Below are 19,651 nucleotides of genomic sequence, written 5' to 3'. Positions count from 1 at the left end.
CAAATATCGACGTCAAGAAAATGAAAAAAGCCACTGTTGGCAAGAAAATACTGGCTCAGTGCATCCTAGATCTATCCTAATATGGAAACTCCTGCAATTTCAAACTCTACTCAGTTTTGACATTATTTCTCAATTTATTCAAAATGTATGGAACTAAGGGAGGTCATTTGACAGTATCTGACACTGTTATGCATAATTCTTAAAAATAGGAATAACACACAAAAAAGCCACTTTTGGAATACTAAGCTGTCCAAATGAGAGCACAAGAGAATTAAGCCAAGATAATTATAAAGAAATACGCTGAGATTTTCAGAGTTTGACAAACCAGCAAGTATACATATCAATACTTCCTTCTTTGGATCATTTTTGGAATGTGGAAGATATACATGAGTTAATTTTCAGATACTTGCAACTTATCCAGTTAAATATCTATGTCTTTATTTCCTACTTGCAATGGAAATTTCTCCAAAATGCACCTTTATCCCTTAATGATTCATGAACCACAATTATAATAATAGGCTATCATAAAAGTACAACACAGACTCATACAAAAAGGTCCAGATAATAGAATTGGGAATACAGAATTCTTCTGAATGCTTTGGCAAGTTTCTTTCTTCTTTTGCTGTCAGCTTTTGACCTGTATTGCCCTCCACAAAAATTCATTCTCTACCTTCTAACACTGATGAATTATGTTAGGAAAAAACAAGTAGTTGGGATGAGTAGATAGATTGGATTAGACTAAATAAATCAGGCCAAGGATTTTTGGGGGGTCTATCTCCCAAGTTCCTGTCTACATTTTGGCTAGGTAAGGTTGCTGAATAAGTATTTCAAAGTTTAGAAAAGTTGTGTATTTACATGCTACTGACTTAGGAAATTCCATCTATTAAAGATGGAAATCTCTTTGGAGGATTGTCTTTCCCAAGGATTGGGGCATCAACAAAGCCAACTGGCCTCTTGGCTTAAATTCTCCTTATGTCTCTGCCTCATTTTGCCCAAAGTAGGCATTTGGGATCTTGCTTGGTTTGCCTCAGGGTTGGATAAAATGAAGATGGGTAAGTATGGTGTGACATCACTTTTGGAAGAAGTATGTTATTGCTAATAGTCTAACACTATGTTCTAGCCTGTTAAATGGAGTTATGGGGCCAGATAAATTTAGTAATGAGAACTCCCCCACCCCCACTTGTTTCCATGGCAGACGCTGGGACACTTTTAGCTCAGCTGAATTAAGTAAGGTCTAGAGTAAACGGGACATTATAGAATGGAATTTCCCATTCATGAATGATAGATTGCTACCACCCACTTGTGGACTATAGAAAACAAAACCTGAAAAAAAATTGATAAACACCTTTAGAATATCTGAACAGACAGAAAAGTAATTTGGTGAGTCCATTTCTTTCTTTGAAGCAGTTGTCTAAAACCACGGACTCAGCAGGATCTGGCCCAACTGCCTGGGTGAAAAAGTTAACTAGGTACCTGCCTTGGAGGAGACTCTAATTAGTTTTCGGGGTGGGTATGCTTGGTAAAAAGAACCAGAGTTCCTTGTGAGCTCAAAGCTGCCTCTCCTTAAGTCAGAGGCACTCCTGTGTTCGGGGCTCACTTACTTAGCTTGTGCTAACACTCCAATGACTTCCGCATACAGGTCGGCCACAATGTGCATGTTGCCAGTGTTAGGACCAAGATACCTAAATAAGGAAAAATTAGACAAGTTAGGATCTCTGCTCACCTGAAAAATCCAACCAGTGATTCAGTTTTAAGCACCCAACTTCTTCAAAACTCTAAGGCAAGAAATCACCTTACCCTTCTTTGTATTTAAAGTGCTTGAAAGCCAAGTTAATAACATCATGAATTAAACCATCTATTACAGGATGAAGTGGAATCTGAAAAACAAGGATGACTTTTAACTTGGAAGGGAATATTAAGGAGAAAATCAGTAATAGTACTTCCAATAACTCTGCCTGTTCTTCAGTAATCCATAAACATACTTCATACGACCCAGAATTTGGAATTCATAACCAATTTCATAAACTGTGACTTTCAAAACTTAAGTATTATTTTCACATTGATAGACATCAACAAAGTAACAATAAATTAATTACCCACCTGCTTCAATACTTCTATTAATACTAAAGAAAAAATAAAATCGATGGCGAGGTCCCGTCTTTCCATTAGATAATCTCGCTGCTGTTCATCACTGCAAAATTTAAAACACATTAAATGGCACTGAAGATATTATCAAGTGATAGAATTCATCAAAAATGTAGAACTCATCCCCACTGGACTGCAAGACCATTGTTACTACAAGGGGTAAATGCATGCTAATGCTTATTCTGCTGTTATTGGGGTATAGAGGATAAACATTGGATTGGAAGTCCAGAATCTCTGACTTCAAATTTGAAATTTCAGACCACGTGAACTTGAGTTGCTACAAGTGAGTCCATTATTTCCTTTTGTGGAATTTTTTTATTTATATATGACAGCGGAATGCATTATAATTCTTATTACACATGTAGAACACAATTTTTCATATTGCTACCCAGGATTCCTATCATTTGTAAAATGTGAGGCCCACACATGATGGAGTGACCAAGCTGGAGGTGTGTGGTGACAGGATCTCATGAAAAGAGTGACATAATGTAATAATATAATGCAAGAATCTTGTGAATGGAGCTAAATAAGAACTATTATGACTGGCAATCAGAGCAGGACAACAGGGAATGGAGAAAAGATCAGCATTTCTTTTTTTTCTTTCTTTTTTTTTTTTTATTTCACCCTGTATTCTTTTCTTTTTGTCCTTTGGAAGAAGAGGGAGGAGCAGCAAAGCAGAGACTTATTCAAAAGTCAGAACCGGAAACTGAACTGACAAAAGACAGGATCATGCTCCCACCCCATTTTTTGCTGACTGGATGCACTGAGAGCTCATTTGGAGTTGAACAAAGAAAGACTCGTAAAATGAATGCCCAGTCCCTTGGCACAGGATGGTGGTTAAGAGCACTTCGGTGTGGAGCAATCCAGGCTTCAAACTATGCCTCTTCTAATTACCAGCAATTTCTCCAACAAGAAAACAGGAATAGTAAGTGTACTACCTGAATGTCCCTTATCCAAAATGCTTAGGACCAGAAGTGTTTTGGATTCTAAGTTTCAGATTTTGGAATATTTGCATACACATAATGAAATTTCTTGGGGATGGGACCCAAGTCTAAACACAAGACTGATTTGTATCTCATATACTACTTCTCCACATGGCCTGAAGGTAATTTTATATACTCTTTTTAGTGTGTTTTGACTGATCTGTCCCATGAAGTCAAAACGTGGAATTTTTTTTTTTTTTTTACTTGAGATGTCCATGTCAGCACTTGAAAATTTTAGATTTTGCAGCATTTCAGACTTTGGGTTTTCAGATTGGGGATGCTCAAACCTGTACTTATATAATGGTTTGAGAAGATAAAGCTTGTTTAGTGTTTAGCACAGTCTCTTAAGCACATACATACTCAATACCTGTTGAGGAAGGATGACAGGATTTGGACTTGAGGGTATTTTCAGAATAAATCAAGACCTATCTTAAATATGGAATGCTTCTGTTTCCAATCAAGAGGGAATGAGAACAAAGCAGGGTGGTTTTTAAGATGTAAATCAAGAAATTCTAGAGGTGCTTTGTAACCTTGAGCAAGGTCAATTTAAGCCTGATGGACAAGGGAATGTTAGCAAGGGAGCCTGCAGCTTTACCCTGCAGGTGGAAATGTATTCACAGGGCAGGAACATTTAGGAACATTCATGAACCCCTGCCAAGAGGAAGAGTAGTGGAGAAAACCATCTGTCTGAAATCCTTTAAGATCCTTTAGGGCTACAAAGTGCTACTGCTAGCCAGGGAAACATGTAGAAAAAGGAAGGTATTCAGTAGTCAGGCCTTATATTCATTATATCACAGAATAAGGAAACAGGAAGTTTGAAATCAAGAGGAAGGCAAATTCTCAAATATGGCCAGCAGAAGTAGAGAGCACTGTTTGTGTCAGATGGTTGGCAGGGGTCTACAGAAATGGTCAGAAAACCCTGAAAAAGGAGTTGTTCTTAACATAAAAAATTAACAAACCTTTGATTATATCTAATAAGCCAAACTGGGCTTTAAAATAAAAGACATACTTCTCTAGTAATTAATTCGACTTTATTGCTGGTTTGAAGTCTAACTGCCGGGGGCCAGAGGCATTTGACAAATTTATTTGGCAGTGCAAATGTTGATATTATACTAATCTTAGAAATCATAACCCAACGTCTGTCCCTCCGATTTGACTATTTTCAGTTGCTTGACTCCTCCCTACAGTTCCTAATTTAGCTGCATCTCAGATGCAGGATGCTCTAGAGACCCTCATTCTGCCAGCTTTTTCCCAAGCACACATTCTCCCATTTTAAATGCTCAAATGTAACTAAAGTGAACCCAAGTCAAGTTTTACTGTCTTGATTCTGTACATATTGGACCTCAGCTATCTCTCTGATCTCCTGAAAACAAATAGTAACACAATTAAAAACCTTATTTTCAATCCCTAAAAGAATCAATTCATGAAAAATCTAGTTTCGATAACTAAATTCTGACAAAATAGTGGAGCAAACTAAAACTCAATTCAACTCATTAGAACTGCTGCAACCCACCTCCCCCCTGGAGTTACCAGTTCTCATGTAAGATGGGAAATAATAAAATGATCCCTTGCATTTAATGATCACACAGAATGACCATTTCCAGACACAGAATATAAATTTTACCTTTAAAATTAGATAAATTTTAAAAAGCATTTCTGAAGAGATAATAGGTAATAGTTTCTTTTTGGTGTGATAAAAATGTGTATAGAAAGCTGGGCTTGTGGCTCAGTGGTAGCACACTCATCTTGTATGTGTGAGGCCCTGGGTTTGATCCTCAGTACCACATAAAAATAAATAAATAAATAAAATAAAGGTATTGTGTCCATCTACAATTAAAAAAATATTTAAAAAAAGTTCATAGATAGTGTTGATGATTGTATAACCGCAGGAATATACTGAAAATACCGTATTATGTACTTTAAAACTGAGTGTTATGATATGTGAATTATATTTCACTAAAAGTTTCCTTCTTCACCTAAAGTTTTTCAGTATGAAAAAGTTATTAATCTCTCCTTCGAATAAAATGATAAACAACAGAATCTTGCATAAATGAGATTATCATAAAATGATGTTACAAATTTAGATGAAATATAATTTGATAAAATTACAGATCTTCAATTTCAGAAGAAGTTTAATTTTTTTTTAAACAAAAGTACTAGGACTGTCAAGAAAAATGAGGGATAAACCACTTCAAGAAAGCAGTTAATATCTAATTTTGAGTAATTTCAGTTTACGGTCATTTTAAAAGAATTTTTAAAATGTGTCAATTTATGCAAAGAAATCTGCTTATAAAATAACCTTAAAAAAAAAAAAGTAAGGTTCGTATCCTCACTGCCTTGCTGCAATGGTTTACTTCAAACATGAAATCATATGTATTTACTTATATTTTTCAGAGGGGATAATACACATTGATTTGCTCATATAGGAATCTTAAATTTTATGTAGAAGGGTTTATGTAGCAGTAGCTTCCACTTTTCAAACCCACAAGAGAAAAGGGAACACAGAATAGACAAATCAAATTCTCAGCTGGAAGAAGTCACACAGAAACCATGAACCTAACTTCCTGGGCCTGGGAGATGGAGCTACCCAAAGGCATGTGGCCAGTCAGCAGCAGGACTAAACTCAATCCAACTCCCTAGAACTGGGGCACTTCCCACTCTGTTCACCAGCCCTCAGGAAAGATGGGACTCCCGCCCCAGGGCATCCAGGGCTTCCCCTTGCAGCTCACTAAGCACCCAAGGTTACCAGGCCAGGACTAGAACATCTCAGCGCATCATCAAGGCTCACCACTTTCATTTGGGTGTGGATTGGAGAGGAGATGGCAAAGAGAAGAAGCAGGCAAGAGGCCCTTTGTACTCTGTCCCCACAAAGGTTGAAATAAGGACGTGTGAATTTCCAATATTTAACAGCTGGAAATGGCAAAGTGCTCCAAATGTGATACCTGCTACAGATCAGGTGGACCCTGCAGCACCTGCCAGGTGTCCTTGTGGAGAGTCAAGAAGGTCTAGATGCCATCTAACTTATTTTACGTTTCTTACAAAGAAAAGCCATATCCCTACTGGAAACAAACATACCTTTTGGATTTATTGCTTGTTCTTGGCCTGTATTCGTGGGATTCATCTTCAATACCATTTTGCCTTTTGTACCAGTCAAAGAGTGTTCGTAGAATGGAGGGAAGGCAGTACTCAGAGAGGGAGCTCATGGAGCTGATGACCTACAAGGAAAGATGGAGGCGATTGAGAGGTCTGGTGGCACTGACAATCACTGGGAAACTTTCCATTGCACAAATAACCTCCAGCAATATTCACTACAAAATTTGTTTCACTTACAGTTTTTTCCTTCATAATCTTTATTAGTACATTCCCAAGAGCCATGTCCCTTAGCACTGACAGATGCTCCTCATATAATAATAATTTTACAGTTCAAAAAGTTAATTACTTTGACTCCCTTTCATTCTAGGAATCAGATATTAATTGCATCCAAGTAATTCAGGGAGCTGCAAATAAATTATTTTCCTACATCATCCACCACAGTACGTTGTATTTCTTAGCTCTTCAAAAATTCTTGTTGTAAACTGGGCGCCTGTAATCCCAGCAGCTCGGGAGGCTGATACAGGAGGATCACATCACGAGATCAAAGCCAGCCTCAGCAATGGCGAGGCGCTAAGCAACTCAGTGAGACCCTATCTCTAAATAAAACACAAAAAATAGGGCTGGTGATACGGCTCAGTGGTTGAGTGACCCTGAGTTCAAACCCCAGTACCCCCCAAAAGCTTGTTGCATAAATAAGTATATTAATACAATTATATTAATTGTTTAGGTGAAATAAGAAAATCTACCCTCCAAACAAATAACCTAAGTGGTGATAATAATTATTTTCTGTCAATAAGCATTCATTTATTAATGCAAGTTATGTCCCAAATTAGTCTGAAAGTACTAATATATTAGAAAAATTTACCTTGTATTATTTTAAAGGCAAACTTCTTTAAACAATGTGCTTTTGACAGACTTATTATTCTATTTTCCTTATCTGGGAAGATTCCTGATCTTTTGCTAATTGCCACACATAAGAAAGAACTTCAATCCAGATCTCATATGCAAAAACTAATTTGAAAATGAATCAAACCTAAAACTATAAAAATTCTGAAGAAAACAGGAAAACATCTTTGTGACCCCCAAAAAGCAAATTCTCTGACAAAACTTGATATTGTGAAAGTCATAATGAAAAGCTTCTGCTTTTAGAATATACTGTCCAGAAAGTGATAAAAGATAAGCTACAGAATGACAGAAAATATTTATAAAACGCCGATCTGATAAAGGCCTTATATCTAGGACATGTAAAACCACAACGAGATGGGTTTTAAGTCCTTAATTAACAACCAACATAAGCAAATTATAATACTCAGTGCTGATGAGCAGCGATAAGATGAATGTGCCCATGGGGAAAAGATTTGATTTACCATATCTTGAAGGTAAATTGAAAATATATATCAAGAACTCAATAAAAATCAATCTCAAGAAGCCCACTCTTAGAATTTACATTAAGTATATAAATAGATATGAGCAAGAATGGTCAGGGCACCAATACTTCTAGCAAACAAACAAACAAACAAAAAAACTAAATGTCTTAGCTAGATATAAATGCCTTAGTACAATGTGGAATTTCTTATGAAACCATTTTTAAAAATCACATTTCAAAAAAATATATGACATATAAATGTTCATTAAGTAAAAAAATAAAAAAAAAAATCACATATGATCAATGTATGATCTCTAAGTGGAATATAAATAAATGTGCAAAACGTCAGACCAGGAGGAAATTCACCAACTCAGGGAGTGCATGTTGAAACCCGAGGTCTCAGGAGAGAGAGACCACCAGAGGGAGGGAAGAGGTGACAGCTTAAGAACGAAGGTAGGATTTTTCCTGAGCCTTGTTAAAGAAAGGACAGAAATTTCAGATGAGAGTCAAGAAAGAAAATATGCAGAGACCCAAGGCAGGAAAGCCTATGGAAATGAAGGTATGAAATAATTATTTGTTGATGATTATAATGATGAATGTAGTAAAGTTGTGGAGAGCCTGGGTTAGGGTGGAGAGATGCAATGTTGAAAAGCTTTTCTCTCTAGAAAACAGGAAGTCCCTACAGATTTTTGAATGGGGAAATAAACCCATAAAAAAGGGACAGGGAGGTTTTATCTAGCAGTGATGTGTGGGAGAACAAACATACATGTGCTGGAATTCTCCAGGCATGTGGGGATCTCTGCCTGAGCTTTAAGGCACAGAGAAGCTAACCGGGCTGGGCTTACTTCCTTCTATAAAGCAGGAAACCAGGGAAGGGACCAGAGTGCTTCGTGTCAAGAGATTTTCCACTGCCACCTTTCAAAGAAGTCCTGAAGACTGAACAAAATAATTATGGCCTTCTTCCTCAGATTCTATTTCTTGAGAGCCTATTGTGTGTTTTCTGTTATAACAATGGTTGTGGATACATGTAGAGAATTGTACCTGATCTTTACTTATGGGTTAGTAGAGGTTAGAAACAAACAGGCAATTGCATTCAGCCTGCACTATGAACCAAATCACCATTAGTTTTTTTGAAATTGACATTGATCTAATCATCAAAAAAAAAAGCCCCCTTTCCCCTCATCCTGAGGCTATTATATCCATAGCCACAAAATCTTTTTTTGTCATAGATAAAATAGCAGTAATTATTTGGAAGAAAGCATATCATGATGTGTCAAAGGAGTAGTTCATTAGTTCTAATGATACTCCAGCACTTTCCTGGGCTTTTTCCCCCAAGTCATCATCCTCTAAATGTTTTCAATTGAGATTGGGGGCTGTAGCTCAGTGGTAGAGCACCTACCTAGCATGCATGAGGCCCTGGGTTTGACTTCCACCACCACAAATAAATAAAATGTTTTGAACTGAGAGATAAAAGGAAGTTTCTTTCACAGATGTAAAAGGAATCAGAATTCACAGTCCCCAGCTATGGTTTAATAATCTTAGCCAGGTGTGGTGGTACATGCTTGTAATCCCAGCAATTCGGGTTGAGGCAGGAGGATTGCAAATTTGAGGCCAGCTTTAGCAATTTAGCAAGGCCCTAGGCAACTTAGCAAGACCCTGTCTCAAAATATAAAAAGGGTTGGGATGTGGCTTTGTGATATAGTATCCCAGTATCACACCTTCAGAAAAGTCTTATTTACTCCATATGTAATAAAATCCCAATAAAATCCATTGTAAGGGAAAATAGATTATAAGTGGAAGGCTATGGAGACATGATGACTACATGTAACATACTATTTTGGATGGCATCCTGGAACAGAAAATAAGACATCAGGGAAAAACAAATGAAATACAAAGTATAGAACTTAGGTAACAATAATGAATTGACACTAGTTTCTTATTGTGACAAATGTACCATAGTAATATAAGATGTTAACAATAGGGGAAGCTGGCCACTTTCTATATTATCTTTGCAACTTTTCTGTAAATGGCAGCCTATTCATTCTAAAATAAAAATTTAAAAGTGAACACTACTTTTAATTTTTTTTTGTCCCATTTTTTGCTACAGACCTAGAAAGGAGACAAACTTCTGATTCCTAAATATCTGTGGGTGGATTCAACTATTTCACTTAGGCGTTACCCTCACTCTCTGTGCAGAATGTCCAAAGCATTCTTCAAGGTTCAAATCTAACAATTTAAAACAGAACTTTTTTCAATCCATTAAAAAGTCGCCATAAAGACCGTCTTGGTAGTAGATCTGCAGGGCATACTTTCCAAGGCAAACACACTGAGACCATCTCAGGAGAGATGAAAGGTCAGCGCTGGGTGGACGTGTGTGTTTTTTCCATCTCTCTGTTACTACCCTTTGGAGGCCAGGCTTTCAGGAAGGAAGGGTGGAATCTGCAAAGACCTGGCCCTCAAAGCTCAGGAAGGGAGGAAGGTCTAGCCGGCTTCTTGGTTACTCAGCTCCTTCATTTACGAGAAATAGAGCCAATGGAGGGATGAATTCTAGCTCTGTGCTGCTGCTAAAAGAGGGCAGGCCCACTACAAAGATGCTCTTGTTGCATTTAAATGATCATATTCTTCCACCATCGATGAGCTACGTACTGGGCAGCAGGAGGAGATGAAGTGCACAGAATCACAGAACTATTTCATACTGGTGTTTTCTTTTTAGGGGGGACAGAAGGGAATACTAAATGTACTTTGTAAATGTTCTGATGTTTACTTTGGCTTTTTATGTATAAATAAGCTAAAAGAGACTCTCCATTATACTGTAGCAAAGACACTGATTTTTCATAAGCATTTTATTATACTTGCTAAATGCAAAGAGGGAAACTTCACACATAAATATTTGAATAATTACTCAGTGGAGTCATTTCATGTTTTACAGTAATAAGGCTGACTTGTCAAGAGTGGTGCATTTAATGAATAGTTTTAAAGTAATTCACTGATGGCTAATTTCTCAAATAAGTTCAGGGAGCCAGGCAACCTTGTGGGTCAGAGTAACTACTGTGTAAGACCACAAAATACTGATATGATACAAATAACTATTTTTACTCACTCACATATTATACTATTATTATAGTGTTTGTGAATGATAAAAGGTACCAGACTTAAGAACAATTTATTATAAAACCTTAAAACTGTAAAAAACCCCCAAACCTATACACTAAATATATTTTTTCCCTGCAATTTAGAAAGAGATCTTCATTTTTGGATTTTCATATCTTGGTTCATTTTATGAAATACATTGTTTCAATTTATTATTTAATTAATTATTATTCAATGTTATTTTAAAAAAAAGCTGAAAAATGAAAAGAAAAGCTGAAAACACTAATATGTATATACCCAATTCAGTTTTTGACTCTTAACTGCCTATATTTTTCAATTACAGATTTCAAATAGATTTTCAGTGAATTGCAGCATTAGAATCAATGTTCCAACATTATTCGTCCACTTCTTCTTCAGGAAAATTATTACTGTCCAAGATGATGAACAGCTGTTTTAGTTCTACTATGGATATATTTTATTATGCTTTCTGTTAATAGATGGCATTTTGCAGACATTAAGAAACTAAGGTGTCACGAAAGTACACAACATGTAACATTTAGAAGAAAACCCAATAGAAGCTACTTAGCTACTTAGAGAGCTTGAGTAACTAATTTGGAATTTATAGAGATGATACCAATAAAGAATGTAAGTCACACTGAATTGAAATAGTAGAAATAGCTGCAAACTTGATGTTCTCAGGACACAGTAGGTGATGACTGATTCACTTGCCATGTTCTCATAATTTCACGAGGGCACTGGAGAGATCAGAAGATCCTGAGTTCAAGTTACAGCTCTGCTCCTTATAAACTGCATGGGCATGGTACATTGCCTCTCTCAGCTGTAAAACTAGGCGAAGAATACTTATCTCACTGGATTTTTATGAGAACAAAATGAGATGTGTAAAATGTGGAGCACATAATAGACATTCCAAAATGTCTGTTTTGTTTTTCCATTTCCAAATATTGAAACTGAAGCACAGACAACAAGTGACTTTGATGGGATCATAGGCTAAACAAATGACAGAAGATGACAACAGCATTTTATTCAGAGTTGGATAAATTTTTTTTTTTTTTGTACTAGGGATTGAACCCAAGGGTGCTTAACCACTGGGCAATATGCCCAGCCCTGTTTTTTTTTTTTTTTGTGTGTGTGTGTTTGTTTTTATTTTGGGGGGTACCAAGGATTGAACTCGGGGGCACTTGGCCATTGAGCCACATCCTCAGCCTTATTTTGTATTTTATTTAGAGACAGGGTCTCATGGAGTCGCTTAGTGCCTCATCATACAGTCTTTGAACTTGTGATCCTCCTGTCTCAGCCTCCCAAGCCACTGGGATTACAGAAGTATGCCACCGTGCCCAGCTTTTATTTATTTTTTTATTTTGGAGATAAGGTTTCCCTAGGTTGCTTACAGCTTAAGCTGCTGAGGCTGGCTTTGAACTTCCTGCCCCCCCAGCCTTCTGAGTTGTTGGGATTACGGATTTACACCACCATACCCAACATAAACACTGCTTTCTTGTTTTATTGGGTGGGTGGAGTAGGGTGGAGTCACATGTGCCCCTCATCCAAGCACAAACTCTCAGGGCCTCCTTTAGAAGCTGTGTGGCTTAGTTTGTGTTCCCATGCCTGTCTGTCTCCAGTAGATGTAAGCACATTGTCTACTGCCTGGCACCTTCCAAATGCTTGCAATAGGTCACTGAGCAGCGCTTGTCCCTTACTCTTTCCCTCACTAGACTCATGAGATCGAGGCAGCTGCAGGCGACAGTTCACTCTTAAGCCAACAGGAAATGACACTGAGGACAGAAACCAGTGACTATCCTGGAACCAGATCAATCATTTAGATAAAACTAGATCTACTGCCAACTCACCCACACATCAGACTCTCAGGAACGTCAACCACCCTGAAAAAGTCTTGAGTGAAAAAGGGACCCAACCATTGGCGCAGTGTTATTTTGTATTTCACTCAGTGTAAGTGGGTTCCATAAAGTGTGTGTAGCCCTCACTACTCTGCTGTCCTGGGTCAACTAATTCTCAAGTATCTGTTCTTGTTCCAGATGGCTTCTCAGTCACATGTGCACGGGTGACACCTCCTCTTCCTGCCTCACTGTCCGCTCTCTCCTTGCTCCCTGAAGTGTTTTTTCTGTCCTCACCACACTGCTGACACTCATCTGAAAGTGGCAAAGACAAACCCAATGGCCAACCAGTGGCCTTTTTTTGTGGACATTTCCCGAGGTCTCCTGTACAAACAACACTGTTTACCAGGTTCTCTGTGAAAGGCTCTCCTTTCCAGGATCCTATGCTGCTGACCTGTCCCAGGAAGCACCCTGCACTTCCTCTCGTCTTCTGCGCAGTCCCTTATACAACTGCCAAAGCACTGTGACACAATTCACCTGAGACAATAGAGATCTGGAGGCTAATTCTGATTGGTCTGGCACAACTCCTATAGGGAATAATTACACTTTACTTTGCAAAGACAAAATAACTTCCACTTATCACATGAGATTATTATCAGAGGCAAAGTTGGAACAATACTTCAAAAACTAAAACATTATTTTGTGTACATTGTTTGTATTACAAATCCAACGCCCTCGATTTGAAAAGTCCAAAGTCTAAAATGTCCCACAATCTGAAATATTGCATGCTGACATGATGCTTCAAGTGAAAAAATTCCACAATATGAAACATCATTTCATGAACATAACTATGTAAAATGCATAAACTTACATTGAGGCTTTGTGTAGAAGATGCATATGAAATGAATTTCATGTTTAGACTTGGGTCCTATCCTAAGATATCTCATTATGTATTATGCAAAGATCCAAAGTCCAAGACATTTGAGTCACAAACATTTTGAGTAAGAGATATTCAACCTGTAGCTCCCTCCTAGTATGTTTACGTCATCGATAGACAATACATAAGCAAGGTCTAAAAGCCAAGGCAGAGAAAAATCAAGAGCACATGTGTGTGTAGCACGTGCAAGAATAAAGATTCAGTGATTTTTTTCACAGCCCCAGTTTTCTTCTCTGAGTGTAGATGTATCTAATAACTAATGGTTTTGAATCCATTCTCTACCAGGTTACACATGTGCTGGGGTAAGATTTATTTAAGAAGGTTGATTTTGTTTTTCTCTTTTAAAAATAGGTTAATGTGATATTTGAGCTGTGTTTGATCACCACCCCCCAGGTCCACTCTCCTCCTAGGTTAGCTGATGTTTCATTGGAGATTCCGAAATCAAATGCCTCCACTTTTATCTTTAAAAGGGATAATTAAAATTTAATAACAAGAAAACCACTTGAAGGTAAAATGGCAAGCTCACCATGCCTGTCATTGACAGACACTCTCCACAGATCACAGGAAGAAGCTCATCACTAGTGCTGCGATTCTGTTCTAAGACACTGCTTTTTAATTTAAGCACTGCCAATCATAATCAGCCACTATAACTTAGGTGTGAGAGTAAATCTCCTCAAGTCTTTAACTTGAACCTGTCAACTTTGAAAACGTATTCCACATGTCATGGAACAGCCCCTGCAGCTGTTCTTTCTCAAAGCCGCTTCCTACAAACTCCTAACTGCTTTCCTTCGGATCTTGCCTGTGTCTTCCATAGTGTCCCATCTGCCATGGGCCCTGGAAGTCTCCCCGGATTTTTTCCACACTTCGGCCATCCTTTTTCTGGCCATTCTTTTGTGGATCCCACCTCCTAATCCTAAACTCCTTATGCGCCCCTAGGATGTTCTCCATTCATGTATTCTTCTCTTTCTGATCTCTGGGTGTTTATTAAGTGATCACCTAAATAAATGAGCCTGTTAGTTCTTCTGAGACATTCTACCATCCATGAAAATTCATTGTGTGTAAGTCTGATTTACAGCTTCTTTTCTTCTGTGCAAGTATAGCATTCCTTGCTCGGCAAACTCCTGATTCATAAATAATAATCCAGACTCCTCAGCATGGGTCCTGCGAGCCATGCTCATGGGCTGCAGGCCACCTTTCCAACTTTGTCCACTGCCACTCTCCATTACTCGTTCTTTTCACCTTCAACTTCTCTTTCAACCGTAAGACTCATGGCAGTCCTTTTTGGTCTTCTGTATAACAGACACCGCTGCTCCTGGATTGCTTTCTGGGACGCACTCACTCCCCCTTCCTGGCTTCATTAACTGCTTCCTTCTCCGAGTTCCCAGAGAATGTGATGGGTACCTCTAGTATGGCCTTTCCACTGCAGAATTCTTTGTGCAGACTGTTTTCCTTTGGGACTGGGAATTCCTCCGGGACAGGAACTCTAAAACTTATACATGTACTTTGCACAGATTCTAGCATGTTTCAGGCCCTCACTGTTGAATTAATGGAAATTGCTCCAAATCATGGTTTCAAATTAAAGGTACCTTATGTTTTTCCTTCTCTCAACCAATATTGATTATTCTCCTATACTTTTGCTAATAATAATCCTTCCTTACGTGTCTCCTTTCCTGTTGTAATTCAGGCCTTTTTAGCCTCAGGTTTATTACTGCCATGCTCCCCCAATGCCTCCAGTTTCAGGGCTCTCTTCCTGAGCACTGCCTCCTCTGGGTTAACATCAAACTGTCACTTAGATCACCTTGACAGTGGCTTGTGGAGGAGGAAGCCCAGCCCCAGGGCACTAAAGTCTTCCACAATGTGATCCCTTCCTGCCTCTGCAGGCTGAAATTCTTCCAAACTCTCCCAGACCATAAGGGAAATTGTTACAATGAAAACCTACAGCATCTCTCTCCAGGGGTTACCTTTTTTAAAAAAAAATTTTTTTGTAGTTGTTGATGGATAGAATGCCTTTATTTTGTTTATTTATTTATTTTTAATGTGGTGCTGAGGATCGAACCCAATGCCTCACGTGTGCTAGGCAAGCGCTCTTCCACTGAGCGATAGCCCCAGGCCCCAGGGGTTACCTAATTCTAAGTCTAGAGAACTTTCAATGCCTTTGAACTATTTTAAAAATATTTAAATGGAAGATAACAGTTAGTAATGCAAAAGAATTCTTATCTATAGATGAAAAAAATTGCTGAGAGAAGGTTCAGTTGACTTCCCTCTCCATGGGGAAGAGGCCAATTTTGCTTCTGTGTTGCACCCTGACTTCACTGTCTCAGATTTATAAACATGTCTGCTTTTTGGATTTTCTCCTGAACTGGTTGTAACATCTCTCATTGATAATAAGCAAAATAAAACCTTTAACATGTATTCATTTTATATCCTTGTGAGAGTCCTTGTTCACCTGTTTTTGAAGATTTAACAATTCATACCTTCTGCCTGAATAATACACACCTTCAGTTCCCAAAGATAACTTAGAATGTCATTGTCTGTTCAAGGTCTTTGCATAAAACATTCGTCTGAAATTTGTCATGTTATATGCCATCAATACTAAGCAAAATCCTATTGTTTTACGTGCTTGATAAACTGTTTCCTTTCAGAAATTTTTTTCCTACCATCAGGCCCTGAAGCCCCAAAAGGTCCATTGTGGCACTTCATATGCACGTGGGCCCAGGCTAGAGCCACTTTTGGATTGGAAGTTTCTGGAATGTGGATCCCGTTTCTCAGGGTTTCTGGGGAACATATTCTATGTCTCCCCATCCCATACAGAGCTCTGTGTGTATGTGTACATGCAGTTTGCTAAACTGAAGACCTCCAGGATCTGGACAATCGTTCATTCTTTTTACTTACTAAGTCTTTGCAGTTAACTTAGCTATTTAAAATATCAGTAGCATTATTCATCTTTAAAACTCCGCTGGGAATTGCCTTCCCGACTTTATTTTTGATTCTCTTCCTGGTAGGACTTTCTCACAAGCAGGGAATGGGAGACACAGTCCACATAGCTCTGGGCCTCTCCAGCCTGCTCAGAGGTCAAGCCACACTCCTGTCTTCCTAGCCTGGGGTCATCATTTATCTGATTACAGATTTCTTTTTTTTCTTTTTCTTGCTTTATTCCAATGGATAGAAATTTGAATACAGTGCTGAATAGGAATGTAGAAAGTTGACAACCCTTGTCCCATTTTCAGTTTTAAAAGGAGAGTACTAATTTATCTCTTTCACTAGACTAGGGGCCTCTCGGTGGGCTTCATGCTTCCTTCAAGCTGTTATCCAAAGGTGGTTTAATACCAACACTTTGATGCCTGTAGCAGGACTGCATAGGAATGGGTCAAAAGCATGTTCCCCTCCCTCCCCTCGTTTCTTAGTTATAAAATACTCCATTTTTCAATAGATACATGGTTGCTGAAAGTAAAAATGTTTTAATCTTTCTTACTGCTAATTGTGACCATGTGGTTAATATCTGACCAAATGAATATAAGCAGAAATGTCCGGTACAACTAATTTGTTTTTTATATAATTCTAATTTTTTTATATAATTATTTTTCCACTTTTCCTTCCTGCTGCATGGAATACATATGTAGAGGCTGAGTTTTTGCAGCCATAATGATCTTGAGAATGTAAGCAATATATAAAAAAGAAAAAAAGAATATATAAATCCCACCCAGACTGATTTCCTCCATACTTTTTGAACATGGGAGAAATGCATTTTTATCCTGTTTAAGCCACTTATTGTGTCTTTGGCAGTCAAATCTAATAACTGATCCAGGACCTTAGGTCCTTTGCTTACTGAAAACTCCCCTTTGAATTTTTACCACCCTGACTTTTAGCAAGCAACAGGCTATAGAATAAAAAGCACTGGTGTTGTTATACTCAGAACACATGGATTCTAGTCTTGGCTGCTTCACGTTTTTGTCACATACTATGGAGCAACTTTCCTGAGAGCCATCACCACTGAATGTAACAGTGTATAGATTGTTATACTTTATAAACTCTCTCTTCATTGGAGTTATTGGAAGGATTGACAGAAGTCAGATGAGTGGGGGCTTTTCTTCTTGGCTTCTATTGCGAGTAAGAATAAAGTGAAGCACAGATTGGTTAAATGGAGGGGTGAACCCGCAGGATGAGGCCATGAAAGGCTAAAAGCCCAGCCCTCTACACCCTAATATTCCACAGGGACATTTAAATGGAGGATACGATACACATATTCTCTCAACAGGGTACAGTTGTACCCTGTTTAAGGCAAGTACTTTGCATAGTGCTTATCCTCTGCTAAGTACTGAATGTTACCATTTATTACTAATTCAAACTATAGTCAGTGGGATCTATGCAACCCAAGCTTCTCCAGCATGCTCTCTTCCTATACATAGAGCTCTTTGAGAACCCAGATTAAAATCCTACTGCTTGGAATCAAAGCAAGGGAAATTATGTAAATGTTTAAACCAGAAAACTAAGAGACTTGATACATCCACAGCCTTGCCAGTGGAACTGTGAGTCTTATAATAATCTGTTGCTTGAAATGGCTTTGTCTTAATTCATTTTGTACTGCTGTAACAAAATACCCAGGGCTGGATAATTTATAAAGAACAGAGATTTCTTTCTCACAGTTCTGGAGGCTGGGAAGCTCACGGTCAAGGCAACAGTAGAGCAGGTTCATCATCGGGTCTCTGCTTCCAAGATGGCACCTCTAATGATGTGTCCTCATGGGGAGAAGGCTAAAAGGGGGTGAGCTCCCTTGGTCAAACTCTTTTATAAAGGCACCTACACCCTGTCACCAGGGAGCAGCCCTTATGGCCTAATCACCTCTAAAAAGGCTCCTCCTCTTAGAATTATCACATTAGCAACACCTGAGTCTGGGCACAAACACAAACTGTAGCAGGTCTTTCAAAAGTTACTTTGCTGACTTTTTCTTCACTGAATCCACAGGTGGATCAACGTCAGCCAAGTTTCTCTGTGGCCTGGGAGTCTTGCTAGCTCTTTAAAACGAGTTAGACTTTGTAGTGTATTCTCTTATGCTTCATATGTGAACCGTGATTTAAAGATCAGAGGGTGATACTCTGTGACTTAGGGAAAGTTCTCAATGACCATCTCATAATTGGTTCACACATAAAGTGCCTTTAATACATAGGACTCTGTTACAGAACAGGACTTCTCCAGCTTTACAGTACACATGGGCCACCTGGGGAACCTGTAAGCTGCAGATTTGACAGTTCTCTGGTAAAGCCAAGAAACTGCATTTATAACAACACCCAGGTGAGCTTGACAATGCAGGTATATATGGACAACACTTGGAGCAGCAAGGTGAAGAGAAATCTAGTTAATTAAGTATCAAAGGTGGGATTTAACCTCTTTCCACAGTGTTAAAATAGAGAAATAGAAAGCTGAATTAAAAATTATTTGGTATAACTATTAAGTGCAATGTTAAAATTTAGAAGAACCACTTCCCTTGAGAACAGAGTCACAATCTGCCCCACTTCCAAAACGGTGACACTAAACATCATGTACATATTCGCCAAGAGTCTCTGACTATCCCAGTACCCACCAGGTGACAACAATAACTGACAACATGATTAAGGAAGACAGCACCCTGACACCAAGAGATGAGGCCCAGACTGTTCTGGAAAACAGCTTGCTCTGCGAGCAACCACTCAAGTTCAGAGCCACACAGCCTGGGAGCCTGGCGCCGAGCATGAGTGTGTGAGCTCTCCCTCATGAATCGCTCATAACAAACAAAATGAAGGATTTTGTATCTACAGTGTGATGTTTTGGGATTACATGAATCTGAACTTGCATAGCCAGAGATACTGCCTCTGGATTTCACAGTGAAGGCAGTTTCAAAGCCCTATGGAAAGAGTATTTTCTGTGTGATTTTCATTAGTCAATAAAAAAAAAAAAAAAAAAAAATCTCACCGTGGTAGATGAGGCCACAGTGCATCCAATATCTCTGACAATGGCACCAACTGAGGTTTTTGAAGAAGACATGCTGTCCTCTCTGTTATTCTGCAGAAGTTTAGCAAACAGCACAAACACCTCTCCAGCTTCCTCTGATGTCCTGATGACATCTATTAATTTCAAGTGAACCTATAGCTTCCCTCAACTTACAGAACCAGGATCTCTCAGAGCTTAACTTCTTATGTTTATTTTACACTGT

General features: G+C 38.5%; 1 protein-coding gene across 9 annotated transcripts in view; it reads right to left on the bottom strand.

The window, feature by feature from the left end:
• Nucleotides 1-19,651, bottom strand: part of Fry (FRY microtubule binding protein) — a 407,101-nt gene that overhangs the window by 148,984 nt on the left and 238,466 nt on the right. For all 9 annotated transcript variants that reach the window (XM_058582514.1, XM_046454025.2, XM_046454026.2 and 6 more), the window contains 4 exons: nucleotides 6,204-6,343; nucleotides 2,101-2,191; nucleotides 1,798-1,877; nucleotides 1,602-1,682 (listed from right to left, as the gene is read on the bottom strand). In XM_058582514.1, the coding sequence (XP_058438497.1) occupies nucleotides 1,602-1,682; nucleotides 1,798-1,877; nucleotides 2,101-2,191; nucleotides 6,204-6,343 (392 nt within the window). The remainder of the gene's footprint in view (nucleotides 1-1,601; nucleotides 1,683-1,797; nucleotides 1,878-2,100; nucleotides 2,192-6,203; nucleotides 6,344-19,651) is intronic.

This window comes from Marmota monax, unplaced genomic scaffold (assembly GCF_021218885.2).
Source record: "Marmota monax isolate L192 unplaced genomic scaffold, Marmota_monax_Labrador192_F-V1.1 WCK01_AAM20220418_F8-fsc00011, whole genome shotgun sequence".
Lineage (NCBI taxonomy): Eukaryota > Metazoa > Chordata > Mammalia > Rodentia > Sciuridae > Marmota > Marmota monax.
This window is presented reverse-complemented; position numbering and strand designations above follow the sequence as displayed.